This window comes from Arachis ipaensis, chromosome B9 (genome assembly GCF_059453495.1).
Source record: "Arachis ipaensis isolate K30076 ecotype BB chromosome B9, ASM5945349v1, whole genome shotgun sequence".
Taxonomy (NCBI): Eukaryota; Viridiplantae; Streptophyta; class Magnoliopsida; order Fabales; family Fabaceae; genus Arachis; species Arachis ipaensis.
In genome coordinates this window covers 52,185,505-52,208,636 of record NC_142444.1, presented here as the reverse complement: position 1 = coordinate 52,208,636, position 23,132 = coordinate 52,185,505, and the positions used below count along the sequence as shown (strand labels likewise).

General features: G+C 41.1%; 1 protein-coding gene and 1 non-coding gene across 2 annotated transcripts; one reads left to right on the top strand and one right to left on the bottom strand.

Annotated features, from left to right (window-relative positions):
• The first annotated feature begins 10,553 nt into the window (after positions 1 to 10,553).
• On the top strand, positions 10,554 to 12,134 carry LOC148544648 (uncharacterized). Its single transcript, XM_088498971.1, has 3 exons — positions 10,554 to 10,647; positions 10,717 to 11,304; positions 11,713 to 12,134. The coding sequence occupies exons 1-3, from the start codon at positions 10,554 to 10,556 to the stop codon at positions 12,132 to 12,134; spliced, it is 1,104 nt and encodes a 367-aa protein (XP_088355097.1).
• Positions 12,135 to 16,321: 4,187 nt separating this feature from the next.
• Positions 16,322 to 16,429, bottom strand: LOC148544647 (small nucleolar RNA R71). Its single transcript, XR_015902040.1, has one exon. It is a non-coding gene; the product is annotated as a small nucleolar RNA R71 (small nucleolar RNA).
• Positions 16,430 to 23,132: the final 6,703 nt, after the last annotated feature.

Genomic DNA, 23,132 nt, shown 5'->3' with positions numbered 1-23,132 from the left:
CCAACGCAATTGGAAGCACGCCATTTGGAGTCTTGTAGCTCCAGAAAATCTATTTTGAGTGCAGGGAGGTCAGAATCCAACAACATCAGCAGTCCTTTTTCATCCTGAATCAGATTTTTGCTCAGCTCCCTCAATTTCAGCCAGAAAATACCTGAAATTACAGAAAAACACACAAACTCATAGTAGAGTCCATAAATGTGGATTTTGCCTAGAAACTAATGAAAATAAACTAAACCAACTAAAACATACTAAAATCTATATGAAATTAACCCCAAAAAGCGTATAAAATATCCGCTCATCAGGACCCTACCGAGTCATAGAAATACTTGGAAAAGGCTACTACAGGCTGTTCGAACTCGAAGGGCGAGAGCTCCCCAGGTCATGGCACACTTGCAACCTACGAAGGTATTATAGTTAAAAGTAACAAGGATCTTAGGATAAGGTGCACTCTTTTTCCAGAAAATATTTTTTAATGAGGTGCCAAGCCAAGATTCATAAAATACCTAACTTAGAGGAGTAAAACTCCCACATGTATATATTTGTATTTTTGTATTTTGAATAAATTTTTTCAGATTTTCCACAAATCCTTTATCAAGGCGAATTAATCTGAAACGCAAAAAATTCATCGCCCGATTATAAAGCTACAGATCGGCAGAAAGTGAAAATCAAATTCACTGCATGATCACGGTAAAGACCAACAAAGATGAAAACCAAATTCATCAAAAGGTCGACCAACGGGGATCAAACCCAATATCTACAAAATCGGCAAAGATGAAAGGGCGACAAAAACATAATAATGCAAGAAGTTATCAAAAGTGATCCATAGAAAGGACCTGACGAGGTCTTAATAAAAATGGATTGCTAAAAATAACTTAAAAGACTGGTCGACGTAAAGAAGTCGGACCAGTCGACCACAATAACCAAAGTTATAAAAAGTAAATTCCTAGAAAGAGGTCTGACCAGCCCTAAAAAAGGATTACTAAATAACTTAGAAGGGCCCGACAAGATGAAGTCGGCCCAGAATAAGAAGTTATAAAAGTAATCCCTGAAAGAGACCTGAACAAGGTCCAAAAAAGAGGATTACTAAACTAACTTAGAAGGGTCCGACATGATAAAGTCGGCCCAAGACAAAAGTTATAAAAGTAATCCCTGAAAGAGACCTGAACAAGGTCCAAAAAAGAGGATTACAACAATAACTTAGAAACGCCCGACATGATGAAGTCAGCCCAACACAAAAGTTATAAAAGTAATCCCTGAAAGAGACCTGAACAAGGTCCAAAAAAGAGGATTACTAAAATAACTTAGAAGGGCCTGACATGATGAAGTCGGCCCAGAATAAAAGTTATAAAAGTAATCCATACAAGAGATCTGACAAAAGATCCAAAAAATGGATTACTAGAGTAACTCAGAGGAGGTCGACACAACTAAATCAACTCGGCAAAGCTACCAAAAACTATAATCCATAAGAAAAGATCACCCAAGATCCAATCAGGAGAGATTACTAGAAATAGCCGCAAAACACGACCAAGTTGAAGAAATCGACCAACAGAAGACACAAAAGTTGGATCCAGAAATTCATAACCTCAAAAGAATCAAGCTACAACTATGAGAATACGAAGACAGCTAAAAGAGGTCGGACAACAAGGTTCCAACACTCCCAAAAAACCTAGAACGTGTCAGATAAGCGCGGACAAGCATGTTATGAAAGAAACGATTTATAATAATAAAGACTCAAGAGGCCACCTAAAGTCGACCACAAGAATCTGAAGAAATACTTTGTTTTTCCAAAAAACAAAGTTGCTAACAGAAAAGCAACTAAAAAAGTATCCATAGTCAGAACGACCAATTACAAAATTTAAACTAACAACTAAAAAGGCCTTGGCAAGGGTTGGTGGTCAATGATCTCTATCCTAATCACTAACCACAACATGAGAATTGGCAAGGATCAACCCCATTAAGTCATCCTCTAACTAATAAAGGAAAGTCAAATGAGCTATGTCAATCCAAGTCCATAAGTCCTAGTTCTCCACCAAATCAATTAGTGAGATCTAGAGTTAATGACTCCCAATCATCAATCACTTGGACATTAGTAACTCAAGAGTTCCTAAGTTACCTTCCCAAGCCAAGAGAAACAAAATCTACTCTAAAATCCAACCAAGCATTTCATCAAACACTTGGAAGGCACAAAAGAAAAGCATAGTAAATTGCAAGAATTAAAGGAATCTACAACTACAAAAGTAAGAGATTAACAATAGAAAGGCAAAACAATAGAAAAGTAAACTCATAACTAAAAGAAGCATTTTAACAAACACATAGAAGGCAACAAAAGCAAACAACATGAATTGAAAGAATTAAAGAGAGATCTAACTAGAATAGCAAGAGATCAACAAAAGAAAAGGAAAACAATCATGAAACAACAAAGAACTTACCAATTGCATTGAAGAAGAAATGTAGATCTACAAAAGAAAGTTCATAAACTACAACTAACAATACAAAGGACTTACAGGAGAAGAAGAATTCTACAACTACAAGAGAACAATTAGGGAAGAAAAAGGAAAATTAAAAGAGAGAAGAAGAGCTAGATCTAGATCTAATCCTAATCCTAATTCTAGACAGAAGTGAGAGCTTCTCTCTCTGAAACTAACTAAAACTAATCCTAAAACTTAAACTAATGATCAAAAGTATGTAAAGTATGTCAATTCCCTTTCAATCCTTGGCTTAAATAGTATCATAAATGAGTTGGATTGAGCCCACAAGGCTTTAGAATTTGTTGGCCACGAATTTGCATTTAATGAATCACATGCAAATCGGCGCATACGCGTATCGTGCGCGTGCGCACCCATATCCACGATGCAACTATGGCAAATCTCATATTATTTCGAAGCTTCGGATGTTAGCTTTCCAACGCAACTAGAACCGCATCATTTGGACTTTCGTAGCTCAAGTTATGGTCGATTGAGTGCGAAGAGGTCGGCTTGACAGCTTTTGTACTTCCTTCATTTCTTCATGAGTTCTCCATTGTTACATGCTTTTCCTTCATTCTCTTGATCCAATCTTTGCCTCCTAAATCTGAAATCACCTAACAAACATATCAAGGCACCTAATAGAATCAAGGTAAATTAAATTTAGCTATTGTAAGACCTAAAAAGCATGTTTTCACTCTTAAGCACAATTAAAGGAGAAGTTATAAAACCATGCTATTCCATTGAATAAATGTGGAAAAAGGTGATAAAATCCTCTAAATGCAACACAAGATAAACCTTCTGAATGGGGTTTATCAAAGCTCTCTAAGAGCTCACTGTCAAGCTATTGACATTAAAGAAGCGCTTATTGGGAGGCAACTCAATGTTATTTAATTATATTTATTTATATTCCATTGTCATTTTATGTTTTCTTTAGGTTGATGATCATGTGAAGTCATAAAAATAACTGCAGAATTAAAGCAAAATAAAAAAATAGCATAAAAAATAGCACACCCTGGAGGACAGGCTTACTGGCATTTAAACGCCAGTAAGGATAGCAGAATGGGCGTTTAACGCCTAGTCTGGCAGCATTCTGGGCGTTTAACGTCAGAAAAGGGTGTCTGGCTGGTGTTAAACGCCAGAAAAGGGCAGCAGACTGGCATTTAACGCCAGAAAAGGTAGCAGAGCTGGCGTTTAACGCCAGTATTGGCACACTGAGGGCGTTTGAATGCCAGAATGGTACAGGGAGCAGAATTTCTTGACACCTCAGGATCTGTGGACCCCACAGGATCCCCACCTACCCCAACTCACTCTCTCTCCTTTTCACACCTCTCCATAACACTCTTCCCCAAATACCTTTGACCAATCCCATCAATATCTCTTCCCCAAATCCCATTCACCTATCAAATCCTACCCTCTTCCCCACAACCTCTTCACCACTCACATCCATCCATCATAAAACCCCACTACCTTACCATTCAAATTCAAACTTATTCCCTCTCTCCCCTACCCTATAAATACCCCTCCTTACAACCTTCAATTTCACAACTCATACACACTTAACCCCCCTTGGCCGAAACCACTACTCCCCTCCATCTCCTCCATTTCTTCTTCTTCTAGTCCTTTCTTTCTTCTTTTGCTCAAGGACGAGCAAAACTTCTAAGTTTGGTGTGGGATAAGCTCTGATTTTTTGTTTTTCCATAACCATCAATTGCACCTAAGGCCGGAGAAACCTTTAAAAAGAGGAAAGGGAAGGCAATTGCTTCCACCTCCGAGTCATGGGAGATGGAGAGATTCATCTCAAAGGTCCATCAAGACTACTTCTATAAAGTTGTGGCCAAGAAATAGGTGATCCCCGAGGTCCCCTTCATGCTCAAAGAGGATGAATATCCGGAGATCTGATGTGAGATTCGAAGAAGAGGTTGGGAAGCTCTCACCAACCCAATCCAACAAGTCGGAATCTTAATGGTTCAAGAGTTCTATGCTAATGCATGGATCACTAAGAACCATGATCAAAGTATGAACCCGAACCCAAAGAATTGGCTCACAATGGTTCGGAGGAATTACTAGGATTTCATTCTGGAAAATGTGAGGTTGACATTTAACTTGCCAATGATGAGAGGAGATCCTCATCCTTTCACTAGAAGGGTCAACTTTGATCAAAGGTTGGACCAAGTCCTCATGGACATCTGTATGGAAGGAGCCCAATGGAAGAGAGACTCAAGAGGCAAGCCGGTTCAATTAAGAAGGCTTGACCTCAAACCCGTGGCTAGGGGATGGTTGGAGTTCATCCAACGCTCTATCATTCCTACTAGCAACCGGTCTGAAGTTACAATAGACCGGGCTATCATGATCCATAGCATCATGAACGGAGAGAAACTAGAAGTTCATTAAATCATACCTCTAGAACTCTACAAGGTGGCGGACAAGCCCTCCACTTTGGCAAGGTTAGTGTTCATACCCTGGGTCGAGCTGTCTGACCCGGGATGTTTTAACGACAAGTCGACCGACCTTTTCAGGTCAGACTATCCGACCTCTTCAAGAGCTCGGCCAAATCACTACAGAGGCCCAAGAAGGCCCAAACGAAGAAACACAACCCAAATCTAAAGGTAGCCAAAGCCTAGAAAGATAAAGGCAGTTCCCTTGAAGATAAGATGACCTCACCTAAAGATAAGATAGGATAAGATAACTATCTTATCCCCAGAAGGGTCACTCCTCACCATTATAAATACACTGGAGCACCCAGGTATAACTCATACTCTGATTCTACTAAAAACCTGCATAATACCCTTGCTAACTTAAGCACCGGAGTCCCTTGCAGGTACCACCACCCTCCGGTGATGAAGGATCAGCACCGCCACCAAGTCCAACAAGTCGGACACGGCAGCTCCGGCCACCATCCATCAGCCGGATACGTCATCTCCGACTAGTACAGAAGATCTCGTCCGAGATCGACCTACAGTTTTAGGTAACCCTCGGAACATTGGCGCCGTTACCGGGGAACCTGGAAGTCATTCCATCCACATAGCGGATGACCAGGACAATGACCACAACTCTGGTTTGGTGGACAGAACGCCAAACAAAAATGCAGACCCTACACCAAAAGATACTCCTCAACCTAACAAAGACAAAGATTCACCAAACGCGGAAGCCATGGAGGCACTCCAAAACCGCCTAAAACAACTCGAAAAAGAGGTGAAGCATCAACGAAAAGCTGAGAGAGACCTACGAAGGGAAGTTAGGCGGCGCCGCGAGTTAAAGGACAAGCTCCTAAAACTCGAAGCAGATCTCAAAGCCAAAACAAACCGATCCAGTCACGAAGACAGCCCCTGTAAAGACCAAGACCTATTCACCAAAGAAATCATGAGGACCAAAATCCCAAAAGACTTCAAACTTCCTGACATAACTCTATACGATGGCACAGCAGATCCCAGTCATCACCTCAGTAATTTCAGAAGTCGAATGTACCTCACCGATGCCTCAGATGCAGTCCGCTGCAAAGCCTTTCCGACTACTTTAACAAAGACAACGATTAAATGGTTTGACAATCTACCCCCTAGGTCCATCTCAAGCTTCGACGACTTAGCCAAGAAGTTTCTGGCCAGGTTCTCCATCCAAAAAGAGAAAGCTAAGCACGCCCCAAGTCTATTAGGAATCAAGCAAGGAGATCAGGAAAATCTCCGTAGTTACATGGAAAGATTCAACAAAACATGTCTAGACATACAAAGTCTACCAACAGAGGCCGCCATTAAGGGTCTCATCAATGGCTTGCGAGAGGGATCCTTTAGCCACTCTATATTAAAAAATATCCCACATCTCTAAACGAAGTGCAAGAACGAGCAGAGAAGTACATCAACATGGAGGAAAACTATCGACTAGCAGAAGCCTCAAAGCCCGGATTCTCCTACTCCTCCCGAGATAAGGATAAAGAGTCCAAAAAGAAAGAAGATCAACATGGGGAAAAGATAAAAAAAATACCACAATTACACCCCTCTTCGGGTATCCCTTGTGGACGTCTACAGAGAAGTTTGCCATACTGAAAAAATTCCCCTAGCTCGACCACTCAAAAATAAAAAAGGAGGAGGAAATCGGGGTGAATATTGTGAATACCATCGAATCTAAGGACACTCTACCAACGAATGTTTCGACTTAAAAAATGTCATAGAGAAATTAGTAAGAGAGGAAAAATTAGATCGGTACTTAGCCAGTCGAGCTGAGGAACCAAGAAAAAGAAGTAGGGACGAAGATGTCGGACGAACTGAACGACCACCTTCGTACCCCGGACAGACATGTCCACATGATACATGGAGGATTCGCAGGGGAAGGAATCTCCAAATCATCTCGCAAAAGACATCTTAAAGATGTATATCATGTCGAGGGAAGAGAGGAAGCACCCGACATCCCCACAATTACTTTTACTAAAGAAGACGCAGCCGGCATCATCTCGGGACATGATGATCCCATGGTCATCACTATCATATTGGCTAATGCAAATCTCCACCACACACTAGTGGACCAAGGAAGCTCAGCTGACATTTTGTTCAAAACTGCCTTCGACAAACTCGGCCTGGGTACATCTCACTACACACGACCTTTGGAAAAGGAAACCGGTCAAGGACACTCAATATAGACTATATCGTGGTCGACGTGAGTTCAGCCTACAATGCCCTAATAGGTCGGACAACATTAAACCAGCTCGGCAGTAGTCTCGACTCCACACCTGTGTATGAAGTTTCCAACCATAGAAGGAATAGCTACAATAAGAGCAGACCAGAAAACGGCACGCCGTTGTTATAACGAAAGTCTAAACCTCAGAGGCAGAGGAGAAGAAATCCACACCATCGAACTTGGTGGAGTTCGAGGACGGGAAGAACTCCGTCCATAACCCGAAGGCGAAGTAGAAAAAGTCCAGATCAGAGATGTCCCAGACAAAGCAACCAATATTGGCATAATCCTAAAAAGAGACATAAAAGAATAACTAATATAGTTTTTAAGAGACAATGTCGACTTCTTTGCATGGAAAGCCGCAGACATGCCCGGCATAGACCCAAAGTTAATGTGCCACAAGCTGGCAGTTTATCTAGGATCTCGGCCAGTACAGCAGAGACGCAGAAAGCTCGGACCAGAACGATCCCAAGCTGTGGAAGAACAAATACAAGCTTTACTGGAGGCAGGATTCATAAGAGAAGTTAAGTACCCACTATGGCTAGCTAACGTCGTCTTGGTGAAAAAATCAAACGGGAAGTGGCAGATGTGAACCGACTACACTGATCTCAACAAAGCCTGCACAAAGGATCCATATCCACTCCCAAGTATCGACGCTCTGGTGGATGTCTCCTCCGGATATACATACCTCTCGTTTATGGACCCTTATTCGGGGTACAATCGAATCCTGATGTACCCACCCGATCAAGAAAAAACTTCATTCTTAACCCCAAAAGCAAACTACTGCTACATCGTCATGCCTTTCGGACTCAAAAACGCGGAAGCTACTTATCAGAGATTAATGAATAAGGTCTTTGCAGACCACATCGGGAAAATCATGGAAGTCTATGTGGACGACATGTTAATAAAAACGCAAAGTGAAGAGACGTTACTATCCGACCTCACCCAAGTATTCAACACTATAAGAAGGCATGGCATGCGATTCAACCCTGCAAAATGCACCTTCGCAGTAGAAGCCAGAAAATTCTTGGGTTTTATGCTCACACAAAGGGGAATTGAAGCAAATCCGGATAAATGCAAGGCTATACTCAATATGAAAAGTCTGACCTGTGTCAAAGAGGTACAACAACTCAACGGAAGACTGGCAGCCTTGTCTAGATTCCTAGCCGGATCGGTAATAAGATCCCTACCCTTCTACGCCACTCTAAGGAAGGGAAAGAGATTCGAATGGACAACAGAGTGCGAGCAGGCCTTCCAAGATTTCAAAAGATTCCTGGGACAACCACCTATCCTAACTCGGCCACGAGAAGGAGAACCACTTGTATTGTACCTCGCAGTAGGCAATCGGGCAGTAGTCTTAGCACTAGTCCGAGAAGATGACAATGGGCAACAGCCTGTATACTTCATCAGCAAAGCATTACAAGGATCCAAACTGAACTACCAAAAAATAGAAAAATTCGCCTATGCTCTCATATTAACATTTCGACGACTTCGTCCATACTTCCAAGCCCACATTATCAGGGTTCGGACCAACCAGCCCATAAAAGGCATTCTACAGAAGACAGATTTAGCAGGAAGAATCTTACAATGGGCAATCGAGTTGTCTGAATTCGACCCTCAATATGAAGCTCGGACAGCCATCAAATTGCAATATTTGGCCGACTTCATTGCAGAATTTATAGACACCCCGGAAATCCCTACAGAATGGAATCTCTATGTAGATGGTTCCGCAAACAAAACTGGAAGTGGCACGGGTGTGATAATTGAAAGTGACCAGGGAACCCAAATCGAACTTTCCCTCAAATTCGGGTTTCAAGCCGAGTATGAGGCATTACTAGCTGGTTTGAAGTTGGCTAAGGAGGTTGGAGCTCAAAAACTTATCATCTTCAGCGACTCACAGGTAGTCACTTCACAAGTAGCAGGGAGCTACCAAACCAAGGATCCCACCATGAAAAAGTACTTAGACAAAGCCAAGGAACAGCTCGGACAACTCGGGGAATATGAGATCCGCCATATACCCCGAGAACAAAATGCTCGAGCTGATGCACTCTCAAAATTAGCCAGCACCAAACCAGGGAGCAACAATAGAAGCCTCATCCAAGAGATGCTGCAGAACCCGTCAATCTCGGAAGAAGAAAAAATCCTAACCATAATAGGTCTGAATCAAGGATGGATGACTCCTATAATTAATTATCTCAAAATAGAAGCACTACCTACAGATAACAAGGAAGCAAAGAGGTTAAAACGGGAGGCACAATACTACACCATCATAAATGATACTTCATCTGGGAACTCCCCTACACGACCTGGCTAGCCAACGTCGTGCTAGTGAAAAAATCTAACGGGAAATAGCGAATGTGCGTCGACTACACGGACTTCAACAAAGCCTGCCCGAAGGACGCCTTTCCCCTACCAAACATCGACGGATTAGTAGATGCCGCATCCGGCCACCGATATCTCAACTTCATGGACGCATATTCCGGCTACAACCAGATTCCAATGCACCGACCTGACGAAGAAAAAACAGCGTTCATCACGCCAGACGGGACATACTGCTACACAGTGATGCCCTTCGGCTTGAAAAACACGGGAGCCACCTATCAAAGACTTGTCAACAAGATATTTCAAAACCTGTCCAGAAGAAAACTAGAAGTCTACATAGACGACATGCTCGCTAAGACTGAATCCGACGAACAACTCACCGACGACCTCAAGGTCATAATGAACACCCTACGAAAGCACCGAATGCGACTCAACCCGGCAAAATGTGCCTTCGGGATGGAGGCAGGGAAGTTCCTCGGCTTTATGATCACGCAACGCGGAATTGAAGCAAACCCGAAGAAATGTCGCACCATCCTCGAGATGACGAGCCCAAAAAACCTCAAAGACATCCAAAAGCTCATCGGCCGATTGACGTCATTATCATGCTTTCTCGGGGCATCGGCTCAAAAAGCGATCCTTTTCTTCAAACTGATGAAAAAAGGAGCCCCTTTCAAGTGGGAGACAGAATGTGAAGAAGCATTCCAACATTTCAAGAGAGTCCTAGTGGAACCACCAATCCTCGCCAAATCCCAGACAGGGGAAACACTCTACCTGTACCTCTCCATAACGGAAGAGGCACTCGCAGCAGCACTCATCCGCGAAAGCAAGAAAAAGGAACAAGAACCTATCTACTTCATAAGCAAAGTCTTGCAAGAAGCGGAAACTCGCTACTCACGTCTAGAAAAATTAGCTTTCGCACTCCTCACGGCTTCCCGGTGCCTACGATAATACTTCCAGGCCCACCCCGTGACGGTCCGAACCGACCAGGCAGTCAAACAAGTACTACAAAAACCCGACCTAGCGGGAAGAATGCTAGCGTGGTCTATCGAACTATCTCAATTCCAAATCAAGTTCAAACCCCGGTACGCAATCAAAGCACAGGCCATGGCTGACTTTATTGCCGAGATGACCCCAGGAAACTCCACCCCCGAATCGTGGAAACTACATGTTGACGGCTCATCGAACGTCACCTCTGGAGGTGCCGGAGTCATTCTCGAAAGTCAAAATGGAGTCGTAATCGAATAATCAGTACGATACAAATTTCCAGTATCGAACAACCAAGCAGAATACGAGGCCCTCTTGGCAGGCCTAGCCCTAGCCCGGGAAGTCAGAGCAAAGGTCCTAGAGGTAAACACCGATTCACAGGTAGTCAGTTCCCAAATTAACGGAGACTACCAGACACGAGATCCCTTACTCCAACAATACCTCGCCAAGGTAAATAAACTGAAAAACGGATTCGAGCACGTTACCATACAACACGTTCCTAGGGAACGAAACGCCAGGGCCGACCTACTCTCCAAACTAGCCAGTACCAAACCAGGACACGGTAACAAATCGCTAATCCAGGAAGTTGTTGAGTCGCCCTCCGTGTCAACGACAACCAACGCTCATCTGACATTCTCGAACCAGGGATCTTGGACCTACCCTATCCTACGGTACCTCCTCGACGGAACACTGCCGTCGGACCCCAAAGAGGGAAAACAGATAAAAAGGGAAGCCGCCAACTATACCGTTGTCGCAGGACAACTATACAAACGTGGATTCTCGCAACCCCTGCTCAAATGCATTGAACCCGGGGACACGGAGTACATACTCCGTGAAATCCACGAGGGTTGCTGCAGGCACCACGTCGGAGGTAAAACATTAGCCCAAAAAATCATCAAGGCAGGTTACTTCTGGCCCACGGTTATCCGGGATTCCATACAAATAGTCAAAAATAGCGACAAATGCCAAAGGCACGCCAATATCCACCAAACCGCCCCTCACCAGCTCAGCATCATATCGGCAGAACGGCCATTCGGCACTTGGGGGATCGACCTCGTCGGGCCCTTCCCTACAGCGCCCGGTCAACTCAGGTATCTCATCGTCGCCATAGACTACTACACCAAATGGATCGAAGCCGAACCCCTGGCCTCCATAACGGCAACCCAATGCCGAAAATTCCTCTGGCGACAGATCATCACCCGATTCGGGATCCCCGAGATCGTTATCTCGGACAACGGAACCCAATTTGCTGACAAAAAGTTCAGAGAATTTTTAGCAGGGCTACGCATATCTCACCATTTTAGCTCGGTAGAACACCACCAAACAAACGAACATGTGGAATCCGCGAACAAAATAATCTTCAAAGGACTCAAGAAGCGACTCGACGAAGCCAAAGGACTATGGGCCGACGAACTCGAATCGATCCTATGGTCATACCGAACCACACCTCAAACGACCACGGGAGAAACACCTTTCCGATTAACATACGGTGTAGAGGCGGTCATCCCGGTAGAGATCGGAGACCCAAGCCCCAGAAAAACGGTCGTGGGTAACGATGAGGAAGCAGAACGAGACCTCATTGACGAAGAAAGAAGCATAGCTCATATCAAAGAGCTAGCCCTGAAGCAAAGAATCAGCTTAAGGTACAACTACGGCGTCGTCCGACGAGAATTTGCAACCGACGGCCTCGTCCTACGATGAAACGACATCGGTCCCCCAACCCCAGGAGAAGGGAAACTCACTCCCAACTGGGAAGGACCATACAGAATCAAGGCGGTAATCGGAAAGGGAGCATATAAACTCGAACGACTTAACGGCAATGAAGTCCCAAGAACATGGAACGCCGCCAACTTACGGCGATACTACACTTAGGCCGACCTAACTAGGTCACCCCTTCTCTCTTTATTGCTTGATGAGCGGATAATTTATACGCTTTTTGGCATTGTTTTTAGTATGTTTTTAGTAGAATCTAGTTACTTTTAGGGATGTTTTCATTAGTTCTTATGTTAACTTCATATTTCAGGACTTCACTATGAGTTTTTGTATTTTTCTATGATTTCAGGTATTTTCTGGCTGAAATTGAGGGACTTGAGCAAAAATCAGATTCAGAGGTTGAAGAAGGACTGCTGATGCTGTTGGATTCTGACCTCCCTGCACTCAAAGTAGATTTTCTGGAGCTACAGAATTCAAAATGGCGCGCTTCCAATTGCGTTGGAAAGTAGACATCCAGGGCTTTCCAGCAATATATAATAGTCCATACTTTAGCCGAGTTTAGACGATGTAAAAGGGCGTTGAACGCCAGTTCTACGCTGCTGTCTGGAGTTAAATGCCAGAAACACGTCACAAACCAGAGTTGAACGCCAGAAATACGTTACAACATGGCGTTCAACTCCAGAAAGAGCCTCTGCACGTGTAACATTCAAGCTCAGCCCAAGCACACACCAAGTGGGCCCCGGAAGTGGATTTATGCATCAATTACTTACTTCTGTAAACCCTAGTAGCTAGTTTATTATAAATAGGACTTTTTACTATTGTATTAGACATCCTAGGACGTTTTGTTCTTAGATCATGGGGGGCTGGCCATTCGGCCATGCCTGAACCTTTCACTTATGTATTTTTCAACGGTAGAGTTTCTGCACTCCATAGATTAAGGTGTGGAGCTCTGCTGTTCCTCATGAATTAATGCAAAGTACTACTGTTTTCTATTCAATTCAACTTATTCCGCTTCTAAGATATTTATTCGCACTTCAACATGAATGTGATGAACGTGACAATCATCATCATTCCCTATGAATGCGTGCCTGACAACCACTTCCGTTCTACCTTAGATTGAATGAGTATCTCTTAGATCTCTTAATCAGAATCTTCGTGGTGTAAGCTAGATTGATGGCGGCATTCATGAGAATCCGGAAAGTCTAAACCTTGTCTGTGGTATTCCGAGTAGGATTCAGGGATTGAATGACTGTGACGAGCTTCAAACTCGCGAGTGCTGGGCGTAGTGACAGACGCAAAAGGAGGGTGAATCCTATTCCAGTATGATCGAGAACCTCAGATGATTAGCCGTGCTGTGACAGAGCATTTGGACCATTTTTACAAGAGGATGGGATGTAGCCATTGACAACGGTGATGCCCTTACATAAAGCCAGCCATGGAAAGGAGTAAGATTGATTGGATGAAGACAGCAGGAAAGCAGAAGTTCAGAGGAACGAACGCATCTCCATACACTTATCTGAAATTCTCACCAATGATATACATAAGTATTTCTATCTTTATTTTCTGTCTATTTATTATTAATATTCGAAAACTCCATAACTATTTGATATCCGCCTGACTGAGATTTACACGGTGACCATAGCTTGCTTCAAGCCGACAATCTCCGTGGGATCGACCCTTACTCACGTAAGGTTTATTACTTGGACGACTCAGTGCACTTGCTGGTTAGTTGTATCGAAGTTGTGAATGAAAAACGATTTATTAAGACGTGCGTACCGAGTTTCTGGCGTCGTTGCCTGAGATCACAATTTCGTGCACCAAGTTTTTGGCGCCGTTGCCGGGGATTGTTCGAGTTTGGACAACTGACGGTTCATCTTGTTGCTCAGATTAGGTAATTTTCTTTTTGTTTTATTTTCAAAAATTTTTCAAATATCTTTCAAAAATATATTTTTCTTCAGAATTTTTAAGAATGAATTCTAGTGTTTCATGAAGCATGTTGAAGCCTGGCTGGCTGTAAAGCCATGTCTAATTCTTCTGGGTAGGGAATGTCAGGCGTGTCATGTCTGAGTTACATACTAAAGCTTGGCTGGCTATTAAGCCATGCCTGACCCTTTGATTGGAGCTTTAGACTAAAGAGCATAAGATTCCTGGAATTCATATTAAAAATTTTGGAATCCTTATTTTTCTTTTTCAAAATGATTTTCGAAAAAATTAAAAGAAAATACAAAAAAATCATAAAATCAAAAAAATCAAAAATATTTTGTGTTTCTTATTTGAGTCTTGAGTCAAATTTCAAGTTTGGTGTCAATTGCATCTTTTCTAAAAATTCTTTGCATTTTTCGAAAAATTAATACATTCATAGTGTTCTTCATGATCTTCAAGTTGTTCTTGGTAAGTCTTCTTGTTTGATCTTGATGTTTTCATGTTTTGTGTCTTTTCTTGTTTTTCATATGCATTCTTGCATTCATAGTATCTATACATGTACAATTTTTAAGTTTGGTGTCTTGCATGTTTTCTTTGCATTAAAAATTTTTCAAAAATAAGTTCTTGATGTTCATCTTGACATTCATAGTGTTCTTGATGTTCATCTTGACATTCATAGCATTCTTGCATGCATTCATTGTTTTGATCCAAAATTTTCATGCATTGAGTCTTTTTCATGTTTTTCCCTCTCATCATTAAAAATTCAAAAATCAAAAAAATATCTTTCCTTTTTTTTTCTCTCTTAAATTTTCGAAAATTAGATTTGACTCTTTCAAAAATTTTTAAAATCTAGTTGTTTCTTATGAGTCAAATCAAATTTTCAATTTAAAAATCTTATCTTTTTCAAAATCTTTTTCAAAAATCAAATCTTTTTCATTTTTCTTAGTTATTTTCGAAAATTTTAAAAATATTTTTCAAAAATCTTTTTCTTATCTTTATCTCCTAATTTTTGAAAATAACATCATCAATTAATGTTTTGATTCAAAAATTTCAAGTTTGTTACTTGCTTGTTAAGAAAGATTCAAACTTTGAGTTCTAGAATCATATCTTGTGATTTCTTGTGAATCAAGTCATTAATTGTAATTTTAAAAATCAAATCTTTTTCAAAACTAATTTCAATCATATCTTTTCAAAAATATCTCTTTATCTTATCTTTTTCAAAATTTGATTTTAAAATATCCTTTTTAACTTCTTATCCTCTTATCTCTTCAAAATTGATTTTCAAATTTGTTTCAACTAACTAACTAACTTTTTGTTTGTTTCTTATCTTTTTCAAAACTACCTAACTAACTCCCTCTCTCTCTCATTTTCAAAAATATCTTCCCTCTTTTTCAAAATTTCTTTTTAATTAACTAATTATTTTAACTTTTGATTTTAAAATTTCAAAAAAATTACTAACCTTTTTCAAAAACTATTTTCGAAAACCACTAACTCTTTTTCAAAAATTATTTTCGAGAATTCACTTCCCCCTCTCATCTTCTTCTATTTGTTTATTTATTTACTAACATCTCTTCCTCACTCACCAAAAATCCGAACCCCCTCTCTCTCTCTGAGTTCAGATTTTCTCTTCTTCTTTTCTTCTATTCACACAGGGACCTCTATACTGTGGTAAAAAGGATCCCTATTATTATTATTATTTTTCTGTCCCTCTTTTTCATATGAGAAGGAGCAAAGACAAGAATATTCTTGTTGAAGCAGATCCAGAACCTGAAAGGACTCTGAAAAGGAAACTAAGAGAAGCTAAAATACAACAGTCCAGAGACAATCTTTCAGAAATTTTCGAACAAGAAGAGGAGATGGCAGCCGAAAATAATAATAATGCAAGGAGAATGCTTGGTGACTTTACTGCACCTAATTCCAATTTACATGGAAGAAGCATCTCCATTCCTGCCATTGGAGCAAACAATTTTGAGCTGAAACCTCAATTAGTTTCTCTGATGCAGCAGAACTGCAAGTTTCATGGACTTTCATCTGAAGATCCCTTTCAGTTCTTAACTGAATTCTTGCAGATCTGTGATACTGTTAAGACTAATGGAGTAGATCCTGAAGTCTACAGGCTCATGCTTTTCCCTTTTGCTGTAAGAGATAGAGCTAGAGTATGGTTAGACTCTCAACCTAAGGATAGCCTGAACTCTTGGGATAAGCTAGTCAAAGCTTTCTTAGCCAAGTTCTTTCCTCCTCAAAAGCTGAGTAAGCTTAGAGTGGATGTTCAAACCTTCAGACAGAAAGAAGGTGAATCCCTCTATGAAGCTTGGGAGAGATACAAAGAACTAACCAAAAAGTGTCCTTCTGACATGCTTTCAGAATGGAGCATCCTGGATATATTCTATGATGGTCTGTCTGAATTAGCTAAGATGTCATTGGATACTTCTGCAGGTGGATCCATTCACCTAAAGAAAACACCTGCAGAAGCTCAAGAACTCATTGACATGGTTGCTAATAACCAGTCCATGTACACTTCTGAAAGGAATCCTATGAATAATGGGACGCCTATGAAGAAGGGAGTTCTTGAAATTGATACTCTGAATGCCATACTGGCTCAGAATAAAATATTGACTCAGCAAGTCAATATGATTTCTCAGAGTCTGAATGGAATGCAAGCTGCATCCAACAGTACTCAAGAGGCATCTTCTGAAGAAGAAGCTTATGATCCTGAAAACCCTGCAATAGCAGAGGTAAATTATATGGGTGAACCTTATGGAAACACATATAATCCATCATGGAGAAATCACCCAAATCTCTCATGGAAGGATCAACAAAAGCCTCAACAAGGCTTTAATAATGGTGGAAGAAATAGGTTTAACAATAGTAAACCTTTTCCATCATCCACTCAGCAACAGACATGGAACTCTGAACAAAATACCTCTAATTTAGCAAACTTAGTCTCTGATCTGTCCAAGGCCACTGTAAGTTTCATGAATGAAACAAGGTCTTCCATTAGAAATTTGGAAGCACAAGTGGGCCAGCTGAGTAAAAGGATCATTGAAATCCCTCCTAGTACTCTCCCAAGCAATACAGAAGAGAATCCAAAAGGAGAGTGCAAGGCCATTGAATTAATTACCATGGCCAAACCTATAAGGGAGGGAGAGAACGTGAATCCCAAGGAGGAAGACCTCCTGGGACGTCCAGTGATCAATAAGGAATTTCCATCTGAGGAACCAAAGGAATCTGAGACTCATCTAGAGACCATAGAGATTCCATTGAACCTCATTATGCCATTCATGAGCTCTGATGAGTATTCCTCTTCTGAAGAGAATGAGGATGTTACTAAAGAGCAACCTGCCAAGTTTCTTGGTGCAATCATGAAGCTGAATGCCAAATTATTTGGTATTGAGACTTGGGAAGATGAACCTCCCTTGTTCACCAATGAACTAAGTGATCTGGATCAACTGAGATTGCCTCAGAAGAAATAGGATCCTGGAAAGTTCGTAATACCTTGTACCATAGGCAACATGATCTTTGAAAAGGCTCTGTGTGACCTTGGTTCAGGGATAAACCTCATGCCCCTCTCTATAATAGAGAAACTGGGAATCTATGGGATGCAAGCTGCTAAAATCTCATTAGAGATGGCAGACAATTCAAGAAAACAGGCTTATGGATAAGTAGAGGACGTGTTAGTAAAGGTTGAAGGCCTTTACATCCCTGCTGATTTCATAGTCCTGGATACTGAGAAGAATGATGATGAATCCATCATCCTTGGAAGACCTTTCCTAGCCACAGCAAGAGTTGTGATTGATGTTGACAGAGGTGAATTAGTCCTTCAATTGAATGAGGACTCCCTTGTGTTTAAAACTCGAGGTCATCCTTCTGTAAACATGGAGAGGAAGCATAAAAAGCTTCTCTCACTGCAGAGTCAACCAGAGCCCCCACAATCAAACTTTAAGTTTGGTGTTGGGAGGCCACAACCAAACTCTAAGTTTAGTGTTGAACTCCCATATCCAAACTCTAAGTTTGGTGTTGGAGAGTCTCAACAATGCTCTGAACATCTGTGAGGCTCCATGAGAGCCCACTGTCAAGCTATTGACATTAAAGAAGCGCTTGTTGGGAGGCAACCCAATTTTTATTTATCTAATTCTATTTGTCTTGTTCTTTCATGTTTTATTAGGTTCATGATCATGTGGAGTCACAAAATAAATATAAAAATTGAAAACGGAATCAAAAACAGCAGAAGAAAAATCACACCATGGAGGAAGACCTTACTGGAGTTTAAACGCCAGTAAGAAGCATCTGGCTGGCGTTCAACGCCAGAACAGAGCATGGTTCTGGCGCTGAACGCACAGAACAAGCATGGTTCTGGCGTTCAATGCCAGAAATGGGCAACAAATGGGCGTTTAACGCCCAGAACAAGCACCAATCTGGCGTTGAACGCCCAGAGTTGTGTGCAAGGGCATTTTGCATGCCCAATTTGGTGCAAGATTGTAAATCCTTGAACACCTCAGGATCTGTGGACCCCACAAGATCACCTCAGGATCTGTGGACCCCACAGGATCCCCACCTACCTTCACTCACCTCTTCTCACCCCTCTTTCACATAATCCCATAAACACTTTTCCCCAAAACTCTTCACCAATCACCTTAATCTCTCTTCCCTATCACCAATTCACCATTCACATCCATCCACTCTTCCCCATAAACCTACCTCATAAACTCCACCTACCTTCAAAATTCAAAATCAATTTCCCACCCAAACCCACCCTATATGGCCGAACCTTACCCCCCCCCTCTGATGACAAGTCATCCTAGCCCATTTTAGATAGTCTTTTTCTTGTGTTTTCATTAGAATTATGCACTTTCTTGAGCCACAAGCAAGCTAATTGAGTAGATTTTCATGTTTCCCTTGATTGAACCAACCATATATGAATTCATGCCATTTCATGAGGTTTTATGCTATATTTGTTGCATATTATGAAAGATTGAATATCTCATGATTTTGAGCATAGCTTTGATGAGTTTGGTTGATTAATGATAGGTGAAGAAAGCTTGGAGAAAGGTTGAAGCAAAGAGGAATGGCTAGAAGTGAAGAGAGGACAATGGAATAAGTGAAATTGAACCAGGAAGCATGAAGTTAGTCCCAATGTTAGCCCCCTAACTTGGAGGCTAACGTTGGAACTTGAATTTTCCTCCCTGGCCATCCCACGTTTGCGCCAACGTTAGCCCCCTAACTTGGAGGCTAACGTTGGCACATGAATTACAAAGGGAGAAGGGCCAACGTTAGCCCCAACGTTAGCCCCCTAACTTGGAGGCTAACGTTGGCACATGAATTACATAAGGGAGAGAGGCCAACGTTTGCGCCAACGTTAGCCCCCTAACTTGGAGGCTAACGTTGGCGCTACTAGCACTAAGCAAGGCCAACGTTAGGGTCAAAGTTAGACCCCTAACGTTGGCACCAACGTCCATACCAGAAGAATTTTGCTTGCTGCTATGAAAAGTTGGAGCCAAAGTTAGACCTCTAACTTTGGCTCAAACTTTTGGTCCAACTTTGGCTAACCTCAAAACCGGTTCAATTGATTCACTTTGGTTCTTCTTCAAACTTCAAGAGCAATCAACCAAGGCCTCTTTCAACCCAATTCCACCAAGAGCAAAGGCCCAACTCAAGGCTTGAAGATCATTTTTGAAAGTGTATAAATAGGATAGAATTCAAGTTATTCGGGGAGCTTTCCTTTTAGAATTTTCATAATAGTTTTCGGAGAGCTTTTGAACTTGAGTGAACTTTAATTTCTTTGTTTCCATTGCTTTTAATTTCATTTGTCTTGGATCTTGGATTGGAGAATTGAAGGAATTCTGTTTCAATCTCAATCTTGGATCTCTCTGTTTCTTTACTGTTAATTGAATTTAATTTCCGGTTCATTGCTCTTCATCTATTCTCTTTGCAATTTACAATTCTCTTGCAATTGTTCTTGTTGGATCTAGGAAGGCATTGAGATCTAGACTTGGCTTTCTAGTCTCTGGGTCCTGAGATCTGAATTTCCCATTTCAATTCCCTGTTTACTGCTTTTAATGTTCATTTACTTTACTGCTTCATATCCGGTTCAATCCCAATTCCCTTTCCCTCTTCTGTTTGATGCAATTTAATTTTTCCTTGTTTAATTTCTGCAAATCCACATCCCAATCCCCTTTACATTTCAAGCAATTTACATTCCTTGCACTTTAAGATTCCGCAATTTATATTTCTTGCACTTTAAGTTTCTGCCATTTAATTTCTTGTTCTTTAAGTTTCAGCAATTTATTTCTTGTTCTCTTTACTTCAATGCAATTTAATTCTGCAAGTCACAAAACCATCAACCAAATCTTGATTCGCTTGACTAAATCAACCACTAAACTAAAATTGCTCAATCCTTCAATCCCTGTGGGATCGACCTCACTCCCGTGAGTTTTTATTACTTGATACGACCCGATACACTTGCCGGTTAGTTTTGGGTGTTTTGGGAGAGATTTATATTTCCTCCAAAAATATCTCATCAAGTTTTTGGCGCCGTTGCCGGGGATTGATTAGATTGACAATGATTAAGTGAGGTGGTGATCTAGATCAAGCACTTTTTCTTTAATTTTTGACTAACCCACTAACTGTTTGAAGTTTTGCCTGAGCTAATAGAAACCTCATTCTAGTAATAGAGTGAAATTTCCTTGGCTCATCCTGCTGAATATGATTTTCATAGTTTGAAAAACAAGCGAGAGGAGTGGTTTTCGTTTATTTCTCTCTCAAGTTTGCCAACTGTTTGATACTTTGTATCAACTGATCCTTCAATCATATCCTGGCCTGAATATGCTTTATCTTCACTTGAATCGGTTGTAACTGTGCAGATCATGGAAGGGAACTCAACAAATTCGAGCAAGCATGAGAGTAATACCCCCACCATGGACGATAATGTAACCCATGGTTCGAAGCAACTATCCACAGCCATGAATGATGTTGCCCAATGGTTTGAAGCTTTTCCACAAGGAAGCATTATCGGATGGGAAGAACTGATGAATGGACTCCTAGTCAAATTTAACCCATCACAAAGAATTGTTAAGCAAGAGGCAGAAGTGCATCCATTAGAGAAAGAAATTGAAGGTGCTCGTGCAGTAATAAGCCAAAACAAGCAGATGCATCAGCAGACTCTACAACAATTAGATATGATGGCTAAAAAAATCATTGAGTTGAGACATGCTGTAGTACATACATACAACCTGACTCAAAGCTCATATGGGTGTAATCAAGCTGAACAAAGCTTTGGGGCCATTAACCATGAGCAACAAAGCTATGAGCAACTGCAAGCTCCAAGCAATCAATCTAGCATGCTCCAGAACAGACCTTAGAATGATGTGTACAATCCACCTTGGAGGACTCATTCTAATGGGAGGGGGGTTGAGAACCAAAATCAAAGACCAAGGGACTTCAACTGCAATAACCCCAACTTCAAAAATCAACTTAAAACACACCCCCACAACAACAATCATACACAACTTCAACCCCGTCCTACCTCACCATTCGCTCAAAATGACATTCATCAACCACCACAACTGCCACAACCACTTCCAACCTTTCAAAGGATCTATATTCTAGAAATGCTGATGGAGAGGTCCATAAGAATTCAAGAAATGATGGCAATAGAGTGGGAAGAAATAAAGAAGCATCAAGAGATGATAAGCAAGAACCAGGAGGCTTCACTCAGAAGACTTGAAAGGCAGGTGGAACAATTAGTGCAAAACCTTGCTGAATTGGGTGAAAAAAAGGGGACTCTGAACCCAAAGAGCCATGAAAAGGATGCTGTGTTAAAAGAGAAGGGAGTCATGGAGGAAAATAAGAAGGCTATGGAAAGAGAAACAGAGGGAAGGAAGCCCATAACAAGAGGAGGAAACCTAAGGCAACAGAAGCCTCAACTTCCATGAGCATAGAGTGAAGGATGTCAAGCTAGTGACAATAAAAGAGCGCTTGTTGGGAGGCAACCCAACCTGAGGTAGTTATCTTTTCATATCTATTTCAATAAAAAGGTTAATTAGTTTTATCTATATTGCAAGAAGCTAAGTTTGGTGTTGCACACCAAAACAATCTAAGGGAGAATGAAGGATTCTAAGTTTGGTGTTCCACCAAAATCCCATCATAAAACACATTCTCACTTTCTGCATAATGCTGGCTTCAAGCATGTTGGATGAACTAGTTAACTATTCTGCTGTTTCCTAGCTTTTAGTTTTATTGCTTTTGAAAAAGAAGAAAAAAAAAATTATCACACATGGTTAACCATTGGCAAGGTACTAAGTTTGGTGTTCCCACACCAAAGTAAGTCCAAAAAGCCCGCAAATAAATCATGAAAAATTAACCATTGTATCCAAGTGCTTGGGGAACAAGCAACTTTCAATATCATTGCAGAATGTCATACAAGCTGTTGGAGATTTGAACATCATCAAAAAGGAGAAAGATGAACATGAAGGTCAGCAACAATGATGATGAGAAGAAGGAAAGCAAGTAAACTTCAACAGGTTGTATTGTTAAGTCATTGTTTTGCATCAAATATTGCTGTAATTGAAAGTTGGATTGTATCCTTATCTGCCCTGCTTGTCTGCATAGCATAGTCTTTCTTTATAATTCAATAAGCAAGAGGGTTGATCATTCACAACATTCTCATCTTCAAAACTTGTTTGCACTCAATTTTCAAGAAATGCATCACATGAAAGTTCTTTGAAAAGAAGGATTGAGGAATTAAACAATTTTGAGGCAAGCAAAAGATTAGGAGAAGTGGTGGTTCTAGTTGTATGATCATGTATTGAGGTTGCATGCTTGTGAAAACTTGCATGGGAGCTCATAGGCGGGACATGAAGTTCAAAGAAGTATTGTGAAGATTCTCAAAAATCTATTGATCCAAGAAGCAGCAAACAAAACAAAAAGAAAGAAAAGAAAATGCAAAAACAAAAAGAACATGGCCCAAGGCTCTGAGCATCAATTACTAGGCAGAAAAGAAAGAAGAAACAATGACTCAAAGAGTTGGTAGCCTAGTAAAATGCTTGTGGTTGAGTTGTGTCAAAG

Coding starts and splice junctions, on each gene's coding strand:
- LOC148544648 (XM_088498971.1), top strand. CDS start 10,554: ATGGCTGACTTTATTGCCGAGATGACCCCAGGAAACTCCACCCCCGAA. Junction 10,648..10,716: donor ATCGAACGTCACCTCTGGAG/GTGCCGGAGTCA, acceptor ACAAATTTCCAG/TATCGAACAACCAAGCAGAA. Junction 11,305..11,712: donor CTGCAGGCACCACGTCGGAG/GTAAAACATTAG, acceptor AATTTTTAGCAG/GGCTACGCATATCTCACCAT.